Source organism: Equus przewalskii, chromosome 10 (assembly GCF_037783145.1).
Source record: "Equus przewalskii isolate Varuska chromosome 10, EquPr2, whole genome shotgun sequence".
In the NCBI taxonomy this organism is placed as follows: domain Eukaryota; kingdom Metazoa; phylum Chordata; class Mammalia; order Perissodactyla; family Equidae; genus Equus; species Equus przewalskii.
This window is the reverse complement of record NC_091840.1, coordinates 23225047-23251850: the sequence shown is the minus strand read 5'-3', so window position 1 is coordinate 23251850 and position 26804 is coordinate 23225047. Positions and strand designations below refer to the sequence as shown.

Below are 26804 nucleotides of genomic sequence, written 5' to 3'. Positions count from 1 at the left end.
CCTATGCTTCTACACGTCCCTTCCTTAGACTCCAGTAGCCTAGAATTCAGTGAGCACTGGGAGTTGGAGAAAGAAATCAGAGGCTTGTCCTTGTTTTCTCTGCATTTTCTCAGCCTGCTGCCAAAGTCCCAGCTTACTTTTTCCACCCTCTTCTGGGGAGGCTGCAGCGAGTGGGGGTGGGGAGCAGGGTTTGGGAGCCCGGGGGAGGCAGAAGATGTCGCGCCTCTCCCTGAAGGCTGCTTCCCCTCTCTCTCCCCTGGCCCCCAGCCACCGAGGCAGGTTGACCCCTCTCTGTTCCCCCCCCCCACCTTTACACCGATAGCCTCTGCCTGCCCAGGTGACCTTCGGTCCAGCTGGGATGTTCTGTGGGAAGGAGCCTGGATGAGGGCTGAAGCTTGGGGGATTGTGGCCTGGCTGTGTCTCCAGCTGTAGTAGTGCCTTTTCCCAGGCGCTCACACTCCCTCAGCCAGTGTCTGCTGAGCAGCTGGTCTGTGCCGGCGCGCCAGACATGGGATTCCGGGGTAAACCAGACGCAAGCCTGGCCTGCAAGGAGTGCCCTCTGGACCTGTCTGAGCCTCAGTTTCCCCATGGTTATGAAATCCTACCCAGGGATGCTGGACCCTAGACCCAAGAGTACTGAGCACCTGCTGGGTGCTTGGCCCCGTGCTGAGTGTCCACTCCCATGCCTTCTTGTTTCTTCCTGCCTGCGGCCCCAATCTCCACTGACATTCAGCTTCCCGAATCCTGGGGTTTGCAGGGTGTAGCTTTGTCCCAATTCCCATTCTGGCCTTGCTTTGTGGACCTCATGTCTGCTTCATTCCTGGCAGCACCTCCTGCTCAGAACCCTGAGGAACAGGGAATGTCTCCCTGCACTTTGCCAGGGAGTTGGGCCCCCGGGGGCAGGAGCGTGTGGCTTCCATGTGCGGGGAGGCCTCTGCGCTCTGCCTGTCTCTGGCTGGTCCCTGAGCCAGGGTCTTGCAGGGGGTGGTCAAGAGAGAAGAAAGCTGTCTGTCTTTCCCCAGTGGCTTTTCAAGACAGATTTAAGTTGTGGAAAGTGACCGTAAGCAGCAAAAACGCCTCTTCTTGGGCTGGCCCGGTGGTGCAGCAGTTAAGTTCGCACGTTCCGCTTCTCAGCAGCCCAGGGTTCGCCAAAAGCCATGCTGTGGTAGGCGTCCCACGTATAAAGTAGAGGAAGATGGGCATGGATGTTAGCTCAGGGCCAGTCTTCCTCCGCAAAAAGAGGAGGATTGGCAGTAGTTAGCTCAGGGCTAATCTTCCTCAAAAAAAAAAAAAAAAGCCTCTTCTATTTCTCTCCTTGCACCAGATTTGTTTTGGGGCGAGGCAGGGGAGAGAACACAGACCAGAGCTCCCAGCTGGGCCCCCCAGCCCGTGGTAAACCTCCACAGACAGGCACTTACTCCCTTTCCTGGTGCGTACCCAGACGCACGTGCCGCCAGGCAGGGGATGGGGAGAAGTGCCCGAGAGTCGAATTCAATGCGCTGTGTTTGTGTTCACACTTCCTAGGCCAGAGCCACCCAGGCCTTGCTATGGCAAGCTGGAGGTGTGCGTGCCTGCTTTGGCACAGTAGCCAGCAGTGGAAGAACCACTATTAATCTCATTCTTTCTTGAGGCTTCTAGGTAGGTGAGGTGCTTGATTGGTTAGAGGAATATTCATGTCCTTGATTATTTGTTTCATAAGCTACATTTTCAGAAAGTGAAAGTGGGGCAGATGTGTCCACACAGACAAACCTGCCCCTTCATCTCCTTGCCGATGGTCTGGGAGTCTGGAGGTCAGGGGCCGGTGGGGGTGGGAGAAATGTGCCAGTTCCCTCCTCCTCGAATGAATCAGTGTGGGGGGCCGGGGCACGAATCAGCGGAGGCTGCAGACCTGAGGTGGCTTTACAGGGCAGGGAACCAGTTTTGGGGTGTCAATTGGGGAGTGGACATGGGCCGAAGAAGAAAGAGGGGTCCTCAATTGCAGCCTGCCCCTCTCTGCTGACTGCGGATATCTGGGGTCTGCCCTGCAGTTTCCTTGAGCTGCAGGCTGAGGGGTTGAGGAGGATGGAGGTATCTCTGGTGAGCCAGGGCTGTGGTCCTGCTCCTTCCCCTGGGCCTCAGAGAGTGGGCTGCGGCCCTGCCTGGTGGGGCTGGGTGCTCGAAATGTCTCTGGATTCTAGCCAGCTGTCTTGAATTCCAGCTGCTCTTAGGGGCTGGGGCAGTAATGGGCAAATCTAGGACTGGGGCCTGGGGCTTTCTTGCCTTTCCAGAATTCTCTGCCTCTGTCTGGGAAAAATGGGATCAGATGTCCTCGGGAGCTGGGGTAGCACCTGGAGTGGGAGTGGAGGGGTGTGTGTTTGGGATGGGTGAGGCAGGCTCAAAGGGGCATCCACAGTGGCCAGATGTGGCCTCTAGGCAGCCCCTGCACCTCCCACTCCAAAATCCTTACTCTCAGAGATGTCAGGGCCTTAAGGAACCTCGCCTCACTTTGCTTCCTGACTCCTCTGTTTTGTAGATGAGGAAACTGAGGCCCAGGGTTTCCATGCCTTACTCAACTTGGCAGAATCATTTCTCTTTATGTATTGTCATCAGGGGCAGGTTCCGGCTTTGATTTTTTATTTTGTCTGCAACCCCTGAGGTCTGATAAGTTCTTCTTCACGTCTAGCCTTGATCTTTCTGGCTGCTCATTTTTTTTCTCTAGTCAAACAATGCCTCTTTGTTGCTTCCTATCCCCACCATTTCAGCCCCTCAGGCCTGGGGACTGGTGAGAAGCTGGGTTGGAAGGGAGCCCTCCCTGCTGCCCGCCTGCCCGCCTGTGGGCAGTGTTCCCAGCGGGGGAATCAGCAGCTCCTTCCAGAGACAGGATGTAGGGGCTGTTTTGTTTTTTTTTTCCCTTTTGGTAAAACCAAAGGCTCCTTGTTGCTTTTGTTGATGTAGTTTTGTTCCTCCTTGAACAAAAAGCTGTGGTTTTTGAAGGGGTCCCAGGCTGGAAGGGGCGAGGTTGCGTGTCGAAAGGGGGAGCCGGGCTCTCAGGATGTCTGGTCTGTTCTTGTTCTGCCTCTGGGACGCAGCTGATGGCAGCGCCAGGAGTGCCCTGCAAGTTGTCCCTGTCACCAGGAAGCCCCTAAGCAAGAGCCTTGCAGCTTCTCACCTCCTCCCTGTCCTCATAGTCCCTCAGAGCACGAAGGGGACTCCGAAGTCTGCAGGGATAACCCACGAGGGGAGGGGCCCTTCTCCTGCGTCCCCACAGGTCCTTGTCTGGACTCTTCGGACACCTGCTTTAGAAAAGGTTTAGGGAGTAGGTGGCTTCTGACTGGGGGTTCTTTTGTAATGGCCGAGCTTGGAAACTGGTTGGGTTTGGAAGATGAAGGACTTTGTTCTCCACCCACCCTGCCACGCACATCCTTCCTAGAACCCTGACGGCTGGGGGTGTACCGGGGTCCCCCTGAGAGACAGATGTCAGCTGCCCTTAGCTGGCGGCACAGCTGTGGTGTAGGGGAGGGTACAGTGGGCAAGGTCTCTGTCCTTGACGCTGAGCCTCAGTTTGTTTATCTGTGAAGCAGGCACGGTGATAACGCCTGTCTTTTCTAGCCCAAAGCCTTATGGCGGATTTCAAGAGAGAATGTGCACAGGATACAGTATTTCAAGAAGTCACTTTTTGTGCCTGTCAGTTCTCCCAGAGGCCTAGGCTGCTGCCAACAGCTGCTTGATAGCCCTGCCCCATCCCTGTTCTCGCCCTCAAGGATGCCAGATCCCTTCCGCTGCCCCCAGGCTTCCTGTCCTGGGGGCTCTCTCCATGCCTCTCTCTTCCCCAGAGTAGCTATCAAGGGTGGGGAGGGGTATCAGCAGAGGGCCCACCCCTTGGAATAATTAACAAGGGCGGGTGCAGGCTGGCCCACAGAAGGGACAAATAACAGCTGTGCTCTGGACCGAGCTCCAGGCCAGGATTGGGACGCCCGCTTCTCCCCACCCTGGCCTCTTGTTCTCTCACCATGGCCCAGTCTGTTGGTGGGGCTGGGGTTCCAGTGGGGTCACTAGCCGGGGCAGGTGGCCCCTCGTCTGTCTCAGTGCCTACATTGGCGTACACATGCATCCATTCATCTCACCTGGGATCTGAGGGTGATGCGGGGGCAGCTTCACTCCGAGGGCAGAGAGGGAGGGAAAAGGTAAAATTCCCAGCAATTGTTTCTGGAAAGAGGTCAAATCAGTTGGAGCCCTCTTCAAGGGCAGTCATGTTGGTGGGGGAGGGGCCCAGCACTAATATTCTTGTCTCCTCCCTGCTAAAAACAAACCGGTGGCACCTGTCTGCCTCATCTAAATTGTCTGCAAGCATCCTACAGACACAGTCTCCTGGTTTTGCCCTCGTGGGCTCCTCCGCTGTTGAGGACACCCTTGCTGTCTGTGTCTCTTCCCCCACCCCCACAGACTCTCTCTGCTGCTCTGGCTGCTCTCCAGCCTGGAGCTGAAGATGAGGTTGCCATGGGAACCTGAAGCGCAGCGAGCAGGGGAAGGAAAGGCAGGGTTGTCTAGCCAGGGCTGGGGACTGTGGGGAGGGACAGAGTTGACCTAGCAGGAGGAACATAGCTGGTGCTGCGTGTCTGCCTTCTGCTGGCCTGGGCTTGGGGTTTAGGAGGTGGGGGTACGAGACTGGAGGCTCTGGATCTCCTCTTTAATCTGGTTAATCTGATGCAGGATTAACGCCCCCCTCCTCCTCCTGCCGGATTAAGTCGAGTCGACATCTAGGCTGGTCCCCTCTTCCTTTCTGATGGAATTAGTGTTCTGGCTGTAGGGGGCTGAGATCTGGGGGGTCACAGAGGCTCCAAAGAGAGGGTGAAATATTCGCCAACCCCATCTAGAGGCACTGCATTTAGGGGGGTCTCCTGAGACCCTTCTGGTGGAGTGTAGGGGGTGTGTGAATGTGACCTGTAATGTGAACTGTCACGTGTGGACTTGCTGGCCTCAGTGCAGGAGACATGCGTCGCTGCAGAGAGCCCGTCTGTAGATTCATCGTGTGTGAGGGATAACAGCGTGTGTAGGAGCAGGGCAGGGGCGCGTGTCGGGTGCATGTGTGTGGCTGTCCTTGGGCCACTGGAGTTGTCACTCCCTTTTCACCCTGTACAATCAGGCAAGTGGGAAACCCCAGGTTTGCAGACTGGCTCCTGAGCACATGTATTTGCCAAGCCGGCCAGCCACCCTTCCCCACCAAATGCTCCCCAGCGCCATCTTCTCAGAATTGACCCTTCGGGCTTGGGGCCAGAGCTGCCCTGGAGGTCTTCTCCTCCGTCCCCTGCTTCAGGACCTAACCTCCCTCTGCCACGAGTCTCTACTTACAGACGCTCTCCTCACCACACCTGCCACCCCATGATGCTTTCAGAATGCTCTGATTTGGTGGGAGGGTCATCCCTGAACCCTCCCTCTTAGGACCTCTGGGCCAGCCAGTTCTGCTGGAGATCTTACTTAGATCTCTCCTGCTAGTCTCTTTCTGGTCTCTGGGAGCAGACTCCTGCTTGATCCTCCCTTTCTCTGGAACTGCAAAGGAGTTGTGAATGGAGCTCCTCAGCTGTGGGTGCCCTGGCTGCGTGGACCCAGGCCAAGCCTGGGGGCTGGGCCCACAGCCTTAGCTTCACCTTCATCCCTGGGCCATTTCCATTGCCAGCTGCAGGCACCTGTGTTGGCTTTTCAGTCTCCTCCCTCTCTCTCTCCCTCCCTCTGCTGGAGGAGCTGCGGGCCTGGGCTGACCTGGGAGGCAGGACCCAGGTGGGCAGTGGAGGCTAAAGGGAGGGGCACAGCTGGCGTCACCTAGGTCCAGGACAGTGAAACTAGCCCAGAGGGAAAAGGATTTGCCAAAGTCACCCAGCGACTCCGTGGCAGGGCCAGAGCCTAGCCCTGTGCCCTTTCTAGTCACACCCCCCTTTAGTTTAGTTCACCAAACCGCACGTCCTGCCCTTCGTAAGTGGTGGCCGAGGGCTGTGTTAACGGGTAGCTCTGGCTCAGGGTGGTGCAGGCGGCTGGAGAACACGCCAGGTTTGGTGAGCGCTCAGAGGCAGGAGGGCAGCTCACATCCAGCTCCAGGGCCAGGGCGGCACATGCCTGGAGGGAGGCCGTCCATGTCTTACCTGGGGACAGCCTGCGAACCAGGCATCTGCCGGTGGTCACAGCTGTGATGGGGTGTGGTCACCTAGGGCTAAAAATGGCCGGAGCTCGGCTCCTGCTCAGAGAAGCCGCCCACCAGTCTCTGAAATAGTTGAGAGCCGTGTGGAGCCCCAGCCGCTTCACATGCCAGTAGAGACACACAGACCGCAGTGACTCAGGCTGCCTCTCCTCTGGCTGATTTGCTGGGGGACTTTATGAGACCCGGGGGCGTGGAGGAGGTCCCAGTGCTAGTCCCAGCCTAGCCTCAACACCTGGCGTGACATTTGTTTATTCAACAAATATTTATTGAATACCAGCTTGGGAGCTTGGGATAAATCAGTGAACCAGAGGAGCTTGGGATAAATCAGTGAACAAAAGAGACCAAAAAATGCCTCAGCTCATAGAGAAGTAGTGGAGAGAGAAGACAGGAAACCGATGTGATGAAGAAGTTAATTATGAAGTCAGTGAGGTGCCCGGTGCCAGCCCGCTGTTCCCTCCTCTGGGAAATGAGGGCTTGGACCGGACGGTCCTGGAGGTCCCTGCAGGCCCAACTCTGAGGGCTGCCCTGGTTCTTGCTACCTCCACGCCAGCCCTCTTTCTGGGGGACAGACCCCTGGTCTGTCCTGTGTCTGGAGATTGGAGGGTTTGGTTCAGGCTCCTGGGCCCTGGGGGGATGGGGTGCGAGTCTAGATGCCACCACTTACTGGCCTGTGCCTTGGCCACGTTGTTTAACCTCTCCGAGCCTCACTTCTCCTACCTGTCGAAGGAGATAATAGGGCAGTTTTGAGAATTTGATGAACTAAGACATGTATGCCCTTAGCACAGGGCAAATATCAACTGTTGTTACAGTGTTGTCATCTGTCACCCGAGCGTGACCTCTTTTCTGACCTCAAGCTTATCTCTTGCCTCCCCTCCAGTTAAGTTGGACCTTGTTAGCTATTTGAAACACAACTGGATGTCCGCATTTTCTCTCTCTCACCACCTCCTCCAGGAAGCTCCCCTGGATACATGTGTCCCTTTCTCCTTTACTTCTGTCTCTGTATCCCTCCTGGCTTCCTCTGCCTGGTTGGTCTCCCTGTCTGGTCTTAGGTTAAAGCTTTGTCTTGACCCCATGCCCATTCTCCCCAGTCTGGCTGGGCCCTCCTGGGCGGTAGATTCTAAGGCATGGATTATCCTCAACAAGGGTGATCTGAAACCCACAGACAGTGTCCCCATGGCCTCCCTTTGGCTCAGGACAGTTCTCCGTGGCCGGCCAGCCACTCGGGCCTGATGTGTCTTCCCAGGTCAGCCCAGGCTGAGTCTGAGAAATGCTTGCTTCCCCTCGGCCGTGGGCCATGGATGGTGGTCCTGCTGCCGGGGCAGGGCCAGGGGCTGCCCACAGCTAAGAGGAAGTTGCCGGGAGAGAGTCAGGTCCATGAGAAGCCTAGAGGGTCATGCCCCTTCGCCACAGTAACCCCCACTCTGCTTTTTCTGTCCTGCAGACACTACCCCAAGCAGTCCTTCACCATGGTGGCTGACACCCCGGAAAACCTCCGCCTCAAGCAACAGAGCGAGCTCCAGAGTCAGGTGAGGGGGCGGGGCTGGCGCCGTGGCCTGGCAGGGAGGGGGGCTGTTGTAACCCCTGGATTTGGCAAGGGCCCCCTCCCTCTGTGGTTACTCAGCAAGGCCAGGATGCGGAAATCCTAGCACTTGCCCTACCTCCCCTCCCCCGGTTGCTTCATATTTCCTGACTTTATCAAAGGAGCGTGGGAGAGCATGCTCCCCTTCCTACCTAAAGTGGGTTGAGGGGTGTGGGTGTCTGATTCCTTCTGCTCTGGGAGATTTCACCTCGGGCTCCTGAAGACCACCTCTTCTAGGAAGCTGTTCCCTTCTTCCTCTCCGCTCACACCCACCCTCAAAGGAGGGAACCCACCTCTCCAGGCTCATGCCGGTCTGAGGCCACACAGCCCCGCTCTGCAGTCCTCTCCCCAAGCCCCTCCACGCCTCAGAGGGTAGGTTGTGAAGGGGAGCTTGCCTGGGGGTCTCTCGTGCCTTTGTTTCCTTGGGCCTGATTTTCCTCAGTGCCTACTGGGTGGGTGGGGTGGACACGGCTGCAGTTGGGGAGGAGTCGGGGATCCTGTCCTGCGGAGGCCGTGAGGAACAAGAGAAAGGTCCAGAGCCCTGAGACCAGAGCAGCTAACCCTGCCTAGGGCTCTGGGGGGGCTTCTGGGACAAGCCTGGCCTGGACTGGGGGTGGGGTGGGGCGGGGCTTCAGCAAAGACTCCTGGGGAGCCTAACCAAGAGGGCAGGGCGCCCAGGGCCAGGAAAGTGTTGTGGAGGATCCACCTGGGCCACAGAGGGGATCTGATGCCTCCAGAGCAGGGCTCCGACTGCCTGATCTTGATGTCACCTCCCTGGGTCCCTGGCTCCCAGTAGGTCACATGAGGGTGAGCCAGCCCTGCACCGCCTGGGGCTTCGCATGCATTCTTGCATTTAACCCTCCAGCCACCCTGTGATGGGAGGGGCTGTTTTTCCCATTGTACAGATTAGGAAACCAAGACCGTGGACGTGAAGGGACTTGCTAAGATCATAGAGGTAGCAGCAGAGATAATAGCAGTATTGACAGCTGACGTAGTAATTGCTTAATGCTCTGAGCATATCAGCTCAGTCGTTCTCGCAACGGCCCTGTGTAGCTGGCAGGATCATCCCCACTTCACGCAAGAGGAAATGGATGCTGATGACTTTGAATGCCCTTCCGTCTAACTCTGGGACTTGCACTCTTTCCAGTTTTCCATCCAGCTCCCTAAGGAGAACTGTCTCTACCTTCATAATAAACACGATAGTCCCTTAAGCTGGTGAGAGCTTTTGTAGCTTAGCAAGTGCTTTTGGTTCCTTTGCCTCATTTGTCCTTGACCCTGCTCTGGGGAGCTGAGGCCAAGAGACACACACAGTAAGTGAGGTCTTCGCTTCCAAGTACAGTGACCTTGACCGTGTGCAGCCGGGGTGGGGTTTGAGGCTCAGGCCTCCCATGTGTCCCACAGTGATGGGGAGCAAGTGAGGAAAGCTAGTTTCTCCCTCGCAGCAGCTCATAGATGTCAGCCCGGGTGGGCCCCCCCGCCCACACACACACACACTGTGGCGGGAAAGCTGCCGTTCCTGGGGAGCGGGTGTAGATACCAGACCTTGGCCAAGAGGAGGGCCGGGTGGCCCAGTGGGCAGGAAGAGGGTAGAGACAGCCTGGGGCCTGGGCCTGGTCTGCACAAGAAAGACCGGCCCAGGCTCCCCATCCTATAGGGAGCCCACTAGGGCCAGGGGTGGAGGGGGCTTCACAGTGCAGGCAGGCCAGAGCATCGCAGGGCAACCTGTACTCACCCCATAGCTTGAGAGGGCGGTCAGAACCCTGAGTGCTGGGACCTGGGACCTGGAGGAAGCAGTGGGGGCGGGGGGGGGGGTAGCGGGTCTTTGGGAAGGTGCAGGCCCAGAGGTGTGGGATTGTGTGCACACGCTCAGGCAGGGGCAGGAGACACAGACCCACAGCCCTGCTTTCAGGAGGGGGAATTCAAACCGCCCAATTCTCTCCCCCTTTGCTCTTTTTGCCCCTGGAACCCGATCCCTGAGGGGCGGGGTCTGTGGAAGGAAGCCCCTCCTGCAGGGGGTCTGAAGGCTTCCTGGGCACCCTGCGCTCCCTGCTCCTTGGGGGGCCTGGGCCCCTGCTCGCCTCCTGGGTTTCCAGGCCCCTGGCTCTCAGGCAGGCTGGGGACATCATGACGGTGGCAGTCACTCTTCCTTAGGTCCTCACTCAGGGCCAGGCCCTGACCTCAGTGAAGCCTCACATCCTCCTGAGGAAGGAGGACATGGTTATCCCCGTTGTGCAGAGGGGGACACTGAGGTTTAGAGGCCACGCCACTTGCCCTGAGGCGGACGTCAGCCCTTGGTTCTTACGGTTCTGCAGCCACAGCACCAAGCCCTGGCTCTCGGGCCGCAGGTGCACACATCACCAGTGGGTCTGGGGGCTTGTAGAAGGCAGTCTCCACCAAGGGGCTTTTGGTTGGCAGTTGTTGGTGGGACCCCGGACTCCTTGGGGCTGGGGCTGGGGTAGGCTGACAGCAGAGGCAGGGGCCCTGCCCACCTGCAGGCCTGGTTTTGCCTCCCATCGCCTCCCCAAGCTGTGCGGTCTACGCCTGACCACCCGCCTTGCAGTGTCTCTCCTCCTGGTAAAATGGGGACAGCAAGCCCAGCTGCCTGGAGGGCTGGGGCTGGGCCCGATGCTCTGAGGCTTGGAAGGGCTGAGTGGGCCTGGCTGGGGGTGGTGACAGGTTCTGGTTCCTGAGGCCCCTGTGGGGGCAGGGCCGGCTGGAGCCGCCTGTGCTGGCAGGAAGGGAAGTGGGAGCCCGTCTGCCGCCCTGCCCCACCCACAGGGCGTTGGCTGCTGTCTTTCCAGGGTCCCCTCCTGGGCCTGCATCATGCGGCTCAGCCCCTCTGAGTCTCTGGGAAGCTGCCTGTGCTATTTCAACTTTGTTTTCCTATCTCTAGATTGGTTCTCAAAATGGTACTTTGGGTGTCTGGGACACCTGGAACCTCCCCTGGGGGGGAGGTAACCACAGCGCTGACCAGAAATGACCCTCTGGGTGGTCCTGCCCAGGCCTGGCTGAGCCAGGGAACTGACAGCTGGGGCCCAGCTGCCCGCCACCCCCCCCACCCCCACCCTGCAGCTGTCCCACACCACCCCCCAGCCCCAGGCTGAGTAGATGCAGCAGCTTTGGGCTGGGGCTGAGCTGGGGGTGTCTGTGCAGCCCCCTCAGCTCAGGCAGAAGTGCAAGGAGAAGGTTCCTTTTCATTTTTTCCCTCATCGTCACACCTCTACCGTCCTGTGCTGTCCCAGCACGGTGTGGGAAATGCCACAGGGGACAGGACAGTGCAGCAGAGCCCCGCGCCATGCCCTGCGACAGAGTTCCCGTTCTCCTATCTTGGATCCTGTGACCAGCAAGGCATACGCATGTCACTCTTGCCTGAGCTGGCTGAAGGTCAAATCCTAGATCTGCCACCACTAGCTGTGTGACCTTGGGCAAGTTATTTAACCTCCCTGAGCCTTAATGCTTCATCTGTAAAGTGGGGATTACCTCTCTCCAAGGGTTGTGAGGATGTTAGTATATATGAGGCATTTAGAACAGTTCCTGACATAGAGCTGGCACCCAATAAATGTTTGCTATTGCTGTTCTTCTGGAAAGGAGAGGAAATGCAACTTGGGCATGATGAAGCTGAGGAATGGACCTTTTTTTTTTTTATCAATGTTATGATAGATTACAACCTTGTGAGATTTCAGTTGTACATTTTTGTTAGTCATGTTGTGGGTACACCACTTCCCCCTTTGTGCCCTCCCCCCACCCCCCCTTTTCCCTGATAACCACTGATCAGATCTCCTTATCAATATACTAACTTCCACCTATGAGTGGAGTCATATAGAGTTCGTCTTTCTCTGACTGGCTTATTTCGCTTAACATAATACCCTCGAGGTCCATCCACGTTGCTGTGAATGGGCCAATTTTGTCTTTTTTATGGCTGAGTAGTATTCCATTGTGTATATATACCACATCTTCTTTATCCAATCATCAGTTTCTGGGCATGTAGGTTGGTTCCACGTCTTGGCTATTGTAAATAATGCTGCGATGAACATAGGGGTGCAACGGACTCTTGAGATTTCTGATTTCAGGTTCTTAGGATAGATACCCAGTAATGGGATGGCTGGGTCATAGGGTATTTCTATTTTTAACTTTTTGAGAAATCTCCATACTGTTTTCCATAGTGGCTGTACCAGTTTGCATTCCCACCAACAGTGTATGAGGGTTCCTTTTTCTCCACAACCTCTCCAACATTTGTCGCTCTTGGTTTTGGATGTTTTTGCCAATCTAACGGGTGTAAGGTGATATCTTAGTGTAGTTTTGATTTGCATTTCCCTGATGATTAGCGATGATGAACATCTTTTCATGTGTCTATTGGCCATATGAGGAATGGACCTTTTGATGATGGCTCCCAGAACTGGCCATTTTCATTAGCTCTTCTCCCCATCTGCGTGTGTCTAATTGTAAAACTGATTTCTTGTTTGGTAGAAGGGGCAGGTTACCTAGTATGTGGGCCCAGCACATAGTAGGCACTAATAAGTGGAAATTGTTGGTATAGTATTTTTTTTTCAATAATTTATTTTTTTTAAAGCCATGACCTTTCCCGCTTCTCTTGGGTCAGCGAGGCAGTTATTTTCCAAATTCTGCCGCCTGTTTGTTTGGGGATTTTGTCTCTTCAATTCATTCATCGTTTGCCCAGTAAATACTTATTTGTACCTGCTGTTTGCTGGGTTGCTTGACAAACAGGAGAGATCCAGGGAGAATAATTAATAGATCTACATATAAAAAGGAGAGTTTTGTTGGCCAGGGTGGTTTGGGCCTGAGGACCCTCAGGTGTCAGTCCTGGCCCTGCCTTGGGCGCGTCCAGGGTGGGAGGCCCAGGCAGCTCCCAGGCAGGGAGTCGTCCGACCACAGCGCTGAGTTGCACCCAGACCCTACCAACAACTGGGTTGAGTGACCTTGGGCAGGTCCCTTCCCGCCTCAGAGACCCCTGTCACTTCCTGGTGAGCTATCCCACATGAGGGCCAACACTCCTGCTTGGGTGACAAGGGAGCCCTGTTGGAGGGACTCTGGGCAGGGCCCTTCCCACGCTCCTGGCTCCCCACCCTTTACCCCTGCCACCTGCTCCAGCACCAAACGGCCTCTCGAGAGTCCTCCCCACCTAGATTCTCCATAATCAGGGCCTGCAGGTGCTTAAAAATGGTCACCAACTCCAGAGCTGGGAGGGCTTTTAGAGATAGCTGAAAAGCCTGCTGATCAGGGGACCCAGAGAAGGAGACTGACTTGCCTAGGGACACACAGCAAAGTGGTGCTGAGCCCAGGCTCCCACCCTTTCTCGGCCCCACTCCACCCAGCTCCGCCCTGCCGTCTCTGGGCCCCCTGTGCCAGGAGTGGCATGAGTTATCCTTCCCCAGCAGGGAGGGAGAGGCAGCTCCTGAGCCTGGGAACCAGCTGATGTCATTGCAGTGTTGCCATGGTGATTATTCCCCTGGATTAGGGGCCTGACCCTTCGAGGCCAGGAAGTGGAGGAAGGAGTGGAGACTGGCAGTTCTTCAGCACTTTAGTGTTGACAGAGCACTTTCACACTTGGGCATCGGTACATGCTGAGCCCTGCCGTGTGCTGCTTCAGAGCTGCTGAAGTCTGCACCATTGATTGGAACGGGTGGTACTGTGATCCCCATTTTACAGATGTGGAAGCTGAGGCCTGAGAGATTACATTATTGGCCCAAGATCGCTTAGCAAGGGTCTCCGGGGAGACTGAGCCTGGCTTAGTACCAGCTCCCTCTGGCTCTTTGCCCATGCTTGGTGATAGGAAGCCCCCTCCCCATATTTTAACTGATTCTTATGGCAACCGTTTTACAGTTGAGGAAACCTAGGTGGGAGGTTTTGGATTTGGGGCTTCTGCATCTGGAGCTCCGTATTTTTGCTTCTAAGTGCCTTGCCTTCCCTGATGCCCCCTTCCCAGGGTTCCCCCCAACACTAATTGTCGCCTGCTGGCCAGGCCTTCCTGGAAGAGCTGATGCTGGGCTGTCCTGGGCCCTTGGGTGGGTTGGTACCTGTACCCACTGTGTTAACTTCTGGTCTGGTGGGAACTGGCACATCCAGGCCTTTGTTTTTAGTCTGGATCAGAACAAAGGAGGTTCTGGAACCTTTTAGGAAGAAGAACCCCATGGATAGGTGAGCCAAGGCTCCAGGGGATGAACAAGGACCCCTGACCCCTGGCAATGTACAGAGGAACTGACAGGTGTGGCCATGGCTACGTTCGTGTGTGCTGTCGGTCGGGTCAGAGTACAGCTCAGCGCTGTGGCCAGATGCTTCCATGCCTGGGAGCTGCCTGGGCTTGTCATCCTGGAAATTCCCAAGGTCCCAGGCCTCATGTCCTGGGCTGACCTGCTTCCAGGACAGTGCAGCCCCCATGGAGGAAATCCAGGCAGCTGGTGGGGTTTGGAACAGCTGGCTGCCGAGGTGGACAGTGAAGGCTCTGGAAGCCAAGGAACATTTCTCTGTCTCATGGGCATTTCCAGCCTCCATTCTGTTCTTCAGAACACCTAGGGGAGGACAAGACAGTCCTCGTATTTCAGTTTCTTTAGAGTTCAGAAGTCCTTTCTGATGTCTGACTTGAGTACTCGAGTTTCGGTGGAATTCTCGGAAGAGACGGGCAGTGGTAGGGTGGCAGGGCCTTTCCCCTGAGCTTGGAACCCTGTTCTGAAGTGCTGTCTGTCCCCCACCAATTTCATCCCCTCCCGTGGCGTTGACCTCAGAAGCTGGCCTGGCAGGCTCCAGGAAGCCACTGGGGCCTGTCAAAGGCTCATTGATTGAGTTTTCAGAATGGCTGTCTCACCGCCCTCCTTTCTGGACGCCAACTTTGTCCCTTGGCACAGCTCTCACTCAGCTGGTCGCTTAGAAACTCCCCCGGCCTCTCCGCGGGTAGGGCTGCATCCTGCCTAGGGTGAGGGCCGGGCGGTCTTTGGAGCTCTGGAAAGAATCTTCTTCCTATAGCTTTCAGGCAGGATGGGCCGGCGGGGAGGGATCAGGAGTTAGGCAGGCAAGGGTTTGCATCCTGGGGCTCTGGACCTTGGCTGCTAAGCTGTGTGACCTTGAGCATGAGACTTTGTCCCTCTGTGGCTCAGTGTCCTTTTCTGTAAAATGGAGCTAATGATGGTGTATAGTAAGACTCAAATGGGACAGTGTGTGTAAAGCATCTGGTGTGGGGCCTGCCACTCCCATTGTACTGTATACATACTCGTGGGTTATTATTATTAGTCTGACTCTTTTTGGCCAAGGCTTCTGCTTTGAGCTGGGAAGTGGATGTCCCTACAGGGGGGATTTCCGTCAGGGTCTCTCTCCTGGCCAGTTGCTGCCTCAGAGGTGGCCACAGGCCGGGGCCCCCTCTGCTCCTGCTGGCTTGACTCCAGCCCCCTCCTCGGCCCTCCAGGTGCGCTATAAGGAGGAGTTTGAGAAGAACAAGGGCAAAGGCTTCAGCGTGGTGGCGGACACGCCCGAACTCCAGAGAATCAAGAAGACCCAGGACCAGATCAGCAACGTAAGTGCCCCTGCTCCCCGTGCTTCCCACGTTGACCACTGCCCTCCCTTCCCGTTGCCTCCCTGCCAGTCTGGCAGACATGAACGAGGCCAGTTCCCAGTTCTCTGTGGCCCTGCTCTCCTGGGCGGGCCTGGCTGGCAGCTGCTTGAGCAGAGGGAAGGGAAGGGTTTGGAGTTCCCACATGCCTTTCTCTGTGCACCCCCGGACTCCCCTTTGCCACCCTCCGCCCACATGGCATTTCCACCTTGAAAGGACTGTACTTTTGGGGGGGGTGCAGGGAGGGTCTTATGTGCCGAATCAACCTCCCCCACTCTCTGAAGTTTTTTTTTTCCTGGTTATGGTGGGTGTTAGGGTCCAGACTGGCTGTTTTGTCTGAGCAGAAAGGTCAAAACTGGGTGGCAGAGGTGGGGAGGGGCTGGCCTCCCCCTTGTCTGCCTCTGGGTGCTGACTTGTAGTCATTTCCGCCCTCCCCCAGCCTCCTCCCCCACCTCGCTTGCTCTTCCTTCCTGTGTAAAAACCCCAGCCAGCTTTGCCCGCTGGCCCCGCACGCCCTGGCCTGGGCCCTCCTGGGCCCAGGACAGTCAGCACTGGCTGTGGCAGGGCTGGGTGTGGAGAGTGGCTGCTGGATCCACAGGCCCCATGGCACCTGTGGCCAGGGAATAGGCCTTGATTTCCTGCTTGGCAGAGCCACAGATCAGCAGCCTTGTGGCTCTGGGCTTGTGGGGAGGCTGCCTAGAGGGTTCGGGTATGTGGGGGCAGGGCACTGCTGTGAGCCACAAGCACAGGATATGGGCCACAGGCCAGAGGATGGGTCCTGGGCACAGAGCGGCAAGGTGTGCCCAACCAGCCTGGGCTATGAGGTCCTACAAATGAAGGATTAGGCAAGCGGTTGTCTTCATATTGGTAACAAGAAGGGGTTGGTGAGTTGCGCAGTGTCACTCTGAGCTCAGGGACTCGGGATGGAGGCTGGGAGAGGGCCTGGGTTTCAGGTAGCCCACCTGGCATCTGCCCCCTGGGCTCCACATGCCTCCCCACCCCTCCACCCAGCCTCCTTGGTAGGGTGCTCCTTCTAGAAGTTGGCTGGGCTCTGCTTAGAGTGGATTCCAGCAGTGGCTCAGGGGGGTTTCGTGAGCCAGGGCCCAAGCCAGTAGAACCAGCCATGGCCCAGTCTGTGGCTGTCGAACTTTGACTGCAACCGACAATGTGAAATACATTTTACACCAGGACCCCCGAAACAGGCGTGTTTGTTCACTTAGAGAGAAAACAGGATCAAAACTTTGGTGAAGGAGTCCCTACTACTTGGAGTGCATTCAGATATTTTCTGTTGTGTTTTGTTTTGTAAAGATGCTGGTTGAGCCTCAGCTAAACGGTTGTTTACCCGTTACACAACCAGGTTGTTGACCCGCAGTTTGAAATGTGTTGCTTGAGGAAATGGAGTGCTTCCCTTGGGCTGGGAGGACATGTCCCTGAGGGCTGTAATCCTTCTCCCCCACCAAACAAAAGCCTGTCTCAGTTGCTTCTTCATCAGCCTGGGCCTGGCCTCACCCCTGGAGCTTCCCCCATGTTGCCCAGACCTCCCAGGGGTAAAGAAGGGGTAAAGGACGTGCTGTGTCTTGGAGGACCTTAGAGGTGTGTGTCTGCAGGAAGGGAGGGAGGGGAGGCCTTGGGTGATGGGGAGAACCTGGGATGGCTCACAAGTGGGATCTTGACTCTTCCGCCTCTGTGGCTTTTTACTGTGAAGACTTGCCTTTTATCGGATGCTTGCTCCCCGCCTACCATGCCAATACCCCTACATTCGCTCGTTGCTTCCAGCCTGTGGGTTTTAGAGGGGGAGGAGACAAGCAAACCCAGTCATCCCTGCCTCCCTTTCAGGAAGGCTTCCAGAATACTCCACTTCCAGCCTATTGCACCCACTCTTCTTCCCTCCCCCGCACTGGTTATTGGAGGGGTTGTCTGAGGAGCCCTAGTAACAGAACTCAGTGTGGCTGAGACATCCACACCTCCGGAGATAAGCATCTTCTCCTTAACCACAGGGCTGCAATTAGCTGATTGTCCTCTGCTGGGAGATGGGGGAGGTGGCTTGAACCTGACCTGCTTCTGCTTTTGCAGCTTCAGCTCGGGCCTGTGAGGTGTGACCACAAAGCTGGAAGGCTCGGGTTTAGTGAACGCAGTTAGTCTGTCAAACGCGGGCCTCCAAACGACTGGACTAGAATCGCTGGGGAAGGTTTATTGAACCTGTGGGCTCGCAGGCCTCCTCCCCAGGCCACCTGAATCAGCATCTCTGGGAGGGTGGCCCAGGAACCAGCATTTTAAACACATTCCCTGGGTCGCTGTGGTGCTCACTGAAGTTTGAGAATCATCACCTAAGAGTCCGAAAAAGCTTCCCCAAGCCCTGAGTGAGAGGCGCCAGGCCTGGCCGCACCCCAGAACCCCCAGGGAAATTTAAACCACACTGAGAGCCATTAAATTGTCCCACCTCCAGAACCGTTGTGGGAAAGATGGTGCTGAGAGCCACTCTTTTTGTTTTGTGTCCAAAATAGTGTTCCTGTATGTAGCTTGTCACTCACTTCCCAGGTTAGCACCAAATGACTCCTGGCAGTTCCCAGAGGTCAGACCATCCTGCAAAGAGATGAAGGTTTGCCTCCCTGGAGGAATATGCCGCAGACTAGAGGGTTTACCAGCGAGAGCATTTTAGAAACAAGTGTCTGGGGCCGGCCTGGTGGCGCAGCAGTTAAGTGCGCACGTTCTGCTTCTCGGCAGCCCGGGGTTCTCTGCTTCGGATCCTGGGTGTGGACATGGCATCGCTTGACAAGCCATGCTGTGGTAGGCGTCCCACGTATAAAGTGGAGGAAGATGGGCACAGATGTTAGCTCAGGGCCAGTCTTCCTCAGCAAAAAGAGGAGGATTGGCAGCAGTTAGCTCAGGGCTAATCTTCCTCAAAAAAAAATTTTTTTTTAAATATTTAAAAACAAGCATCTGGTCTCCCTGGGTGGTGTTTCAGCGCACTGGGTGTCTGTGATCTGTCCTCAGTCCTGCCCAGAGGTGAGATGGTGAGCGGGTAGAGCCAGTGACTGGAGGGATCCCAGCCTCTGTCCTTCAGCGATTGGGTGGGCCTCGCTCAGCCTCGGTTTCCTCATCTGTAAAAACGAGGACCCTCGGCTGTACCGTAAAACATGCTTGCGAGGAAAATGTCAGGTGCTTGGCATTTGATAAATGGTTTCCATGATTGTTACTTTAAAGGCAGACCTGTCTGCTTTCTAACTGTGGCTGAAGGAGGGACGTGGAGTAAGTTTGGTGAAGTGTGGCCATTGTCTAGTACTGAGAATGTGTAGAAAGTTTGGAAGCAAGATCCTTGTAAGTTACACACCTGTGGTAATTGTGTCTTCATTAAAGGCATCAAAGGGGTGAGAAGACAAGGCCACACGCTCTGGGGTGAAGTTTACCCCTTTGGCATCCTGGCCTCCAGTCAGGAGCTCCCATGGCTGTGATGGCCGGAAACTTTAATTGCTGAGGCTGCCTTAAGGGGGCTACTGTCTTCAAGTAGAGAAGCTCTGCCTTTATTTACCAACATGTTTACTTATATGTTGATTTTCTGTATATAATTTTGAGTCGGTTCACTTTTTCTGTGAGACATAACACCCAGTAACACATACAGTGAACACCTGCGCACTCACCATGCAAGTCAAGAAGGAGAACATTACTGCACCGCGGTCAAAACAGAGTTTCCAAAGTGTTAAAACCTAACTCTGATGTAGTGAGCCCCTGTCATATGTAACTTAATTATCAGGAACCAGCGGGAGGATGCAACAGGCAGAGGTGATGTCTAGTCAGTGAAAGAAAGTGCTGGATATAGTTAGATACAGAACTGGTTAATGTCCTACAGGACCATAAAGTCATAAACTCTGGCGATATGCTTGCTATAGGCAGAAATCCTTTGCGTTTCTGTCAGTCAAAAATAATTAGCATATATTCCTTAAGTTAGCTTCAGTCTTTGAGTCTGGGCCTAATCAGTAGTAAAGGGTGAAGCCAAACAAAATTCCATCCCCAGAGTCAAATGGCCTGAAGGCAGGCTTGTTGGCCAACCCTGAAGTTTAATTTTTGAAAGCTTGTGCTGTTCTTTTCGTATGTCACTGTGCATTTCTGAACACTATAGTTTTGTTTTTCCTGATTTTGAACATGTAGTATGTATTCTTTTGTGTCTTGCTTCCTTTTGGGCAACATTGGGTTTAAAGATTCATCTCCGTGTTTACATGTAGCTGTAGTTCATTCTTTTCTGTTGCTGTATAGTATTCCGTTTAATGCTTATACTGCATTTTATTGATTCTGGTGCAGATGGACGTTTGGATTGCTCCCACGTGCTATGGACATCCTCATACATATTTCCTAGTATTAATGTGGAGTGGAGTTGCTGGGTCTCAGAGTGTGTGTTCCTTCAACCTTACCAGATAATGCTGAACTATGTTCCCAGTGGCTGTGCTGGTTACCCTCTGCCAGCAGAGACGAGAGGTCCTGTCGCTCTACGTCCTTAGGCTTGTTCCTCACAGCCATTTTTGACTGCGTGTCATGGTATCTCATTGTGGTTTTAACTTGCATTGCTCTGATAACTAATGAAGTTGAGGACAGATTTACATTTATTTTAAAAACAAAATATTCTTAGTCTCTTGTTTTTTAAAAAAAACAAATGGGTTTTTTTTTTTTTTAGATTGGCACTTGAGCTATCTGTTGCCAATCTTTTTTTTTTTTGCTTCTTCTTCTTCTCCCCAAAGCCCCCCAGTACACAGTTGTATATTCTAGTTGTGAGTGCCTCTGGCTCTCTTATGTGGGACGCCGCCTCAGCATGGCCTGATGAGCGGTGCCATGTCCGCGCCCAGGATCCGAACCAGCGAAACCCCGGGCCGCTGAAGCAGCCCCCGCGAACTTCACCACTCGGCCACGGGGCTGCCCCTGTTAGTCTCTTAATAGGGAGCAGTACATCCTGGTGGTTGAGGACTAAGGATCTGATGTTAGGCCTGGATTCTGCCTTACCCACCACTTCCCCACCCCCTGAGCCTTGGCTTCCCCATCTGTAAAGTGGGGATGATGATGGTACGCTGTTCTCGGGCTGACTGAGGAAAGGAAATGAGTAATGCCTGTCAGGGCACAAAATAGGCCCTCAGCAAATGGGACACATTGTTGTGAAAAATAGACTCTGTCCAGTGAGTTGATTATTCCACTGAAAGCTTGATGCTCACCCATTAGCTGTGACGTAGAATCATGTGAGAGCGTCGTGTGGAGAGTCAGACTGTTGTTTTCCACCACAATCAGGGGAGCTGGGGGTTTAGAAAGCAGGACAGCAGCTAGCAGAGAAAATGTGTTTTCTTTAGCTGTGGCATGGACCTGGAGTCCTGGCTAGCAGGGGCCTGGATGTTTGCGGAGGGTCCTTAGGCCTGGGCCCTCAACCCACCACGTGCGCTTAGATCTCATGGGCACAGAGTGTGACATCCTTGCATGGGGACCCAGGACCGTTCTTAAGCTGGGGCTCTGCTGACAGTTTTGGGCCATGGTGACTCCTGTTCAGGGCACTTAGAAGATCAGACTTGGGTGAGCTTGGAGCAGGGATCAGCTAGGCCCTTGGAGTCTGGAAGATCTTTCTCTGTCTTTCGGATGTGCTAACACCCTTTAATGTGCCTGTTGGAGAGTGAAAAGGGTGCTGTTCATATTTATTCAGAACAAACAACATGAACTCAGCCTAGGAACGTGGTCACCCTGCTCCACATCTGCCCTCAGGAAAGGCCCGTCCAGCTGTGACTCTGTCCTTGTGTGACCAGCCTCGGCCCTTACTGAGCAATGGAAGCTCTGCCTCTGGAAGTCGTTTAACTTCTGAGCCTCATTTCCTTCTTCTGTAAAATGGGAATTGAAATGTACTTGTCCAGCTTATTTTTTAGGGTGATTATTATCAGGGACAAGGGAGGTAATGTGCAAAGAGCCTTTATGAACTTAATGTGAAGAGTTGAGCAAAGATGAAGATTATTAATAATAACAACAGGTGGTACCTGCATTGGTGATGGGGAGGGTTCTTTTGTGTTTCGGCTGCCACTGGACCATTCACCCCAGTCACCTGGCCCTAGTTTTAAATATTTATCCACATGTAGTGGCGTGTCCATACTTGCTTTCAATTCTAGAGTTTGGTTAGGTTCCTAGAGCTGGTCAGGAGCCTCAGGGCCACCTGGGAGCAAATGGTGCTATGGCCTCATTTGCAGATGAGGAAACTGAGGCCCAGAGGGAAGGGGACTCTCCCAAGGTCACCTGAGTGAGTGAAGGGCTCATTATCTCCCAGGGACGAGGCATGGGAGGGATGCTGCAGCCCGTGATGAAAGACTGAGTCTGTAGGACGTTGCCAGAGGATAGCACCCTGGGACCCAGATAGGCGATCACCCGATCACTAATGCAGATAGAGTCACACCCAGAGAAGGGGGCTGTCACTCAGGGTAGCTGGGCCCCCAGTGCAGGCCTCTGTCCACCTCCTCATATGCACTGTCCCTCCTCCGGTCACCGGCTCCTGGGGTCAGCCCTCTTCATTAGCAGAAAGTAAACACGGGAAGCTGACCTTTGCCACCTCAAGACAAAAGTTGGAAGGGCGGTTGCCTTGTGAGCCTGGAAGCCTCAGGAGAGATGTCCCCTCTCCTTGTCCTCCCACACTCACCGGTGGATGGGGGTCACTGAAGGAGACCGACTTTATGCCCTTGTCTTAGGAATCTGAGAGCGGGACACTGGCCCTGTGTCTGAGAACTCCACCCCTGGGTGCCCTTCTGAGTGGGAGTTGGGGAGTCCAGTGCGTTTTCAGTCTGGCCAGGACTGGCTGCCTCCCCCTCAGGAACAGGCTCAGCCTGCTTCACCATTTGGGTGTGGGTCCCTGCTTGGGCTTGAAGGGAAGGAACAGGGAGAGGAGGGGGCTGGTCCTGATCCAAACCCCAAAGTGAGGTGCTTCTCTGCCACCAGTCTGGTCCCGTCCTGGACTTTGCTGCTGCCCTGCCTGTGCTCCCGCCCAGGCTGCAGTGAGGAACCATCATCCAGCCAGCAGAGGTGATGCAGGTGTTCCAGTGGCCACGCCTGCAGACCTTTAGCCCAGCTACTAATGTGGAAGCCCTGCCCAGCCTAGTGTGAACTCTTGCCCTCCTTGCAAAGCGAATGCCCGGGAGCGGGAGAGAAGGCAGCAGAGAAGTGGGAGTGGATGGCCGAAGGGTCCTGCTTTGGGTTGGGACAGTGCTGGTCAGACCTGGGCCAGGGGCTTCCAGAGCACAGGATCACTGCTTCCTTCTGCTCCAGGAAGCAGGACGGGCCTTGCCGTCTCCTGTCCCTTACCCCTACTCCCACGCTGATTCCACTGGGAGACTTGCAAGGCAGGATCCCGGCAGACAGGAAGTGAGAGCCAGCTTCAAGTCAGGTGGTCTGAGGCCTGGAGAGAAGCAGGGCCTGGGCCTGCCTGGGACAGGACAGTTTCCTTCAGGGTCCTGCTTTCCGAGTTTCCTCCTCCCCTACCCTCCGCCAGCCCAGCACTTCTAGAACACCCAAACCATGGCCTCCGCACCTTTCTTGGGTTGCTCCCTTCCCCACCAGTGAAAAGTGAGTAGACCCCGCCAGAGCTCTTCAAGGTGGGGTATGGGCATTATGTGCCCCTGAGAGTGCAGAGAATGCAGAGAAAAACCTTAGAACTCCAGGCTCTGGTTCTTTGTCATCTCAGCATTTTTTTTTTTTTTTTTTTTTTTGAGGAAGGTTAGCTCTGAGCAAACATCTACTGCCAATTCTCCTCTTTTTTGCTGAGGAAGATTGGCTCTGACGTAACATCCATGCCCATCTTCCTCTATTTTATGCTGTGGATGCCTGCCGCAGCATGGCTCGATAAGCTGTGCATAGGTCCGCACCTGGGATCTGAACTGGCGAACCCCAGGCCGCCAAAGCAGAACGTGCCAACTTAACTGCTGTGCCATGGGGCCGGCCCCTCAACCTTTTTTTAATTCATATTTTTTGTGTAAGTTTTACAGTGTACATTCTATATTTATAAAGTGATACATTCATGTAATTTATAAAATAGGTCTAATTTGGGAAGATTGTGCTAAAATATATTTTACCATCAGAGTGTGCAGAGTATTTTGGCAAGCGGGGGTCAGCAGACGTTTTCTGTAAAGGGCCAGATAGCACGCATTTTAGGCTGTGTGGACCGCAGGGCCTCTGTTCCAGCTGTTCAGCTCTGCAATTGGAATGGAAGAGCAGCCATAGGTAAACAAGTGGGTGTGGCTGCATTCCAGTAAAACTTCATTTGTGGATACTGAAATCTGAATTTCATAGAAATTTCATGGGTCACAAAAGAGAATTCCTCTTGATTTCCACCCCCCTCCCCCAAACATTAAAAAAATGTAGAAATCATTCTTGGCTCGTGAGCCCAGGGCCCTCAGTTTGCCAACCTCTGCTCCGGAGGCGGCTCTGGACTTACCTGGGGAGCTTTTCAAAAATGCTAGGTTATTCCAGAACCCCAGCCCTGATGTTGTAGATTCTGTGGGAGGCCCTGGAACCTGCATTCTCATAAGCAGCTCAGGTGGGTAGGAAGCAGACAATCTGAAGAACAGATTTTAAGAAATGCCACGCTGGAAGGTCTCCAGGGTCCTGATCTGTTCAACTCAACCAGTCCTTGCTGAGCGCCTGGGGTGTGTGACTTCCTTGGGTCTCTTTTTGCCCATTTTTGGAACCTGACAAGAGAAGGAACCCATCTCAAAGATAACGACCCACCCACAGGGAGGGCCCGGCATTTCTTGTCCCGGGGTGCTGGAGTCCTCAGCAGAGCGTCGCTGGGCCCCGGGCTCTGGTCTCTGTGAGGTCATGCCCACAAGAGACAGAAGCGCCCAACCATTAGAGGGTGGGCTCCGGAATCTGCGTGACCTTGGGCAGCTCACTTTGCTTGTCAGCGCCTTAGTTTCCGTCTTGTCTGTGAAATGGGGACTGTAATGTGCCCCCCCATAGGTGCTGATGAAGTAAAATGAGCCGGGATGTGGCACTCCCGGCACAGTGCCTGGCACCTCGGAGGTGCTGGGTAAACAGGAGTCGCTGCTCCTGCTGCTGTTGACGGGCAGAACAGGGCAGCCCCCAGCCCCTGCCGCGGGTGCAGAAGAATGACTGCTCACCTTTGTCTGGTGCTTTCATTTGCATGGATCTTGTACATCGTCATCTCACTGCCTCTTCCAGCAACACCTGAGGTAGACACCAGTGTCCCACTTTACAGAGGTGGCAACTGAGGCTGGGCAAGGTTAAGTAGCTTGCCCAAGGGCACACAGCTGGTGAGCCCCCGGATGAGAACCCGGCTCTCTGTCTGGAGCCCTCCAGGACTCTCTCCCATCCAGATCTTGAGTGGCAACAGGAGGGGAGCTTTGCCTGGTTTGCTGTGAGTCCTTCACCGAGCGCTCTCTGCCCCTGTAGATCAAGTACCACGAGGAGTTTGAGAAGAGCCGCATGGGCCCCAGCGGGGGCGAGGGCCTGGAGCCCGAGCGCCGAGATTCCCAGGGCAGCGGCAGCTACCGGCGGCCCCAGGAGCAGCAGCAGCCACCTCACCACATCCCGACCAGCGCCCCAGGTGAGCGTGAGGCCTGTGGGGGCAGGGGACCTGAGGCCAGGCCAGCTTCAGGGTGGAGGAAGCCTCATTTACACATACAGACACACACACACACACCCTCGGGCCCCATCGGGTCAGGCCTGTGCTGGGCCCCCCGGGGATGGGGGAGCCGCAGCCCCAGCAAATGAGCGCTTATGATAAGCTTTTGAGAAGTGAAGGTTGAGCAAGGGCGTGGGGGTGGAAATACGTTGTTCGGGCTCCACGGAGGAAGGGGTGGGCTCCGGGAGGGCCAGGTTTGGCAAGACAGTGTCTGAGCCCCGTCTCCTCCTCTCTCGCAGTTTACCAGCAGCCCCAGCAGCAGCAGGCGGCGCAGTCTTATGGCGGGTACAAGGAGCCTGCCGCCCCGGTCTCCATACAGCGCAGCACCCCAGGCGGGGGCGGGGTGAGTAGCGTTGGCCAGAGGGGAGAGGTTGGAGTTTGGAGGCCGGAGGAGGCCAGAGGTGGCTGGGCCTACTGGACAGAGCTCATAGATTGTCCTTAGAAACCCCCTGGAGGTCATGGCTTCCCCTGACCCTTGACCCCAGATTGTCACTCGCAGGTGACATGGATCTCAGTCTCTGCAGACCCTTAGGCTGGGATCGGGGTGCTGTGTTACAGGACGAGTTACCTTGGGCAAGTCACCCCCACAACCGCCCAGATTTCCTGACTCCAGCTCCCTGGGAGCATACTACGCCCCTTCCTGCTTGGGGCCTTTCAGACCCGGGCCCTGCTCCCCGCTCTTCATGGGGATGACTGCCTGTGTGCTTAGGATCTCAGCTTGCCCTGCCTCTGAGGGGCCCTCCCAAACAGCTCTGTGTCATGTGGTGTCCCCTGACGTCTCTATCACTCCCCCAGCCCCGGTTTCCTTCAGAGCACTTTTTCCAACTTAAAACAGTTGTTGTTTGTTAACTTCGGTCTGTGTCCCCCCGGGCTTGAAGCTCTGTGCGGACAGGGCAGCATCCCTTGGGGGTCACCTGCTCCGAGCTAGGCACAGAGCAGCCCTCGTCAACATTGCTGAATAAATGAATGAGGGGAGTGGGAGCGGGCCAGCTCAGGCCTACCTGTCCTTAGAGTTGAAGTGCCCTGTCCATAAGTCGTGCTACTCACCCCACTAGTGGGTGCGCTGGGCGCCTGTCCTGAGCTCCCGTCCAAGCTCAGCTGCTCTGTGCCGGGCGCCTGGGAATTCACAGTAGCTCGTGTAGGAGCAGGACAGACAATCCTCAGAGAAATAAAATCGCCTGAGACAAATGGCCCGCTGGAGCCTCGTGCTCTGGACACACAGGTGAGGGAGTGTCAGTGCTGTCTGGGGTGCTAGGCTGGCCCGGGAGGTCGTCCGAAGGATGAGGTTCCAGATAGAGCAGCCAGTCCTTGAGATACTCACTAAACCTGTCCCAGACAGCAGGCATTCGGCTCTGAATGAAAGACCACCTTCCTGCCCTCTTGGAGCTTCCTTCCGGTCAGGGAGACAAATAAGAAGGCAATAAGTAAGTAGGTATATAATGTAAGGCCAGGTCATGGCACGTGCTGTGAAGAAAGAGACAGCAGGGTGAGGGGAGAGAGAGCAGCAAAGTCCTTAATAAAGTGAAGGAGTGAGTGGTGCAAGAACAGCCATTGCAAAGGCCCTGAGGCAGGCATATGGTAGGAAAATTCAAGGACCAGCAGGAAGGCCGAGGGGACTAGAGAGGGGAAGGGTAGGAGATGAGGTCAGGTCAGGCAAGGACACAGAGGCCACAGGAAGGCCTTTGTGACTGGCAAGCTATGCAGCATGATGGGTTTGACGGGTTTTTAAAGGATTGCTCTGCAGCTGGTTGAGAAGAGCAGTGGGAGGTAGAGGGCAGGGAGGGGAGTGAGGGGGCTGTGCAGGCTGCAGGCACAGATGGCGGACTCGGGCCGGGGCAGAGGCAGCGTGCGTGGT

General features: G+C 55.1%; 1 protein-coding gene across 2 annotated transcripts in view; it reads left to right on the top strand.

The window, feature by feature from the left end:
- Positions 1 to 26804, top strand: part of LASP1 (LIM and SH3 protein 1) — a 40826-nt gene that overhangs the window by 9627 nt on the left and 4395 nt on the right. For both annotated transcript variants that reach the window (XM_070562147.1, XM_070562148.1), the window contains exons 3-6: positions 7611 to 7695; positions 15163 to 15270; positions 24718 to 24871; positions 25189 to 25292. In XM_070562147.1, the coding sequence (XP_070418248.1) occupies positions 7611 to 7695; positions 15163 to 15270; positions 24718 to 24871; positions 25189 to 25292 (451 nt within the window). The remainder of the gene's footprint in view (positions 1 to 7610; positions 7696 to 15162; positions 15271 to 24717; positions 24872 to 25188; positions 25293 to 26804) is intronic.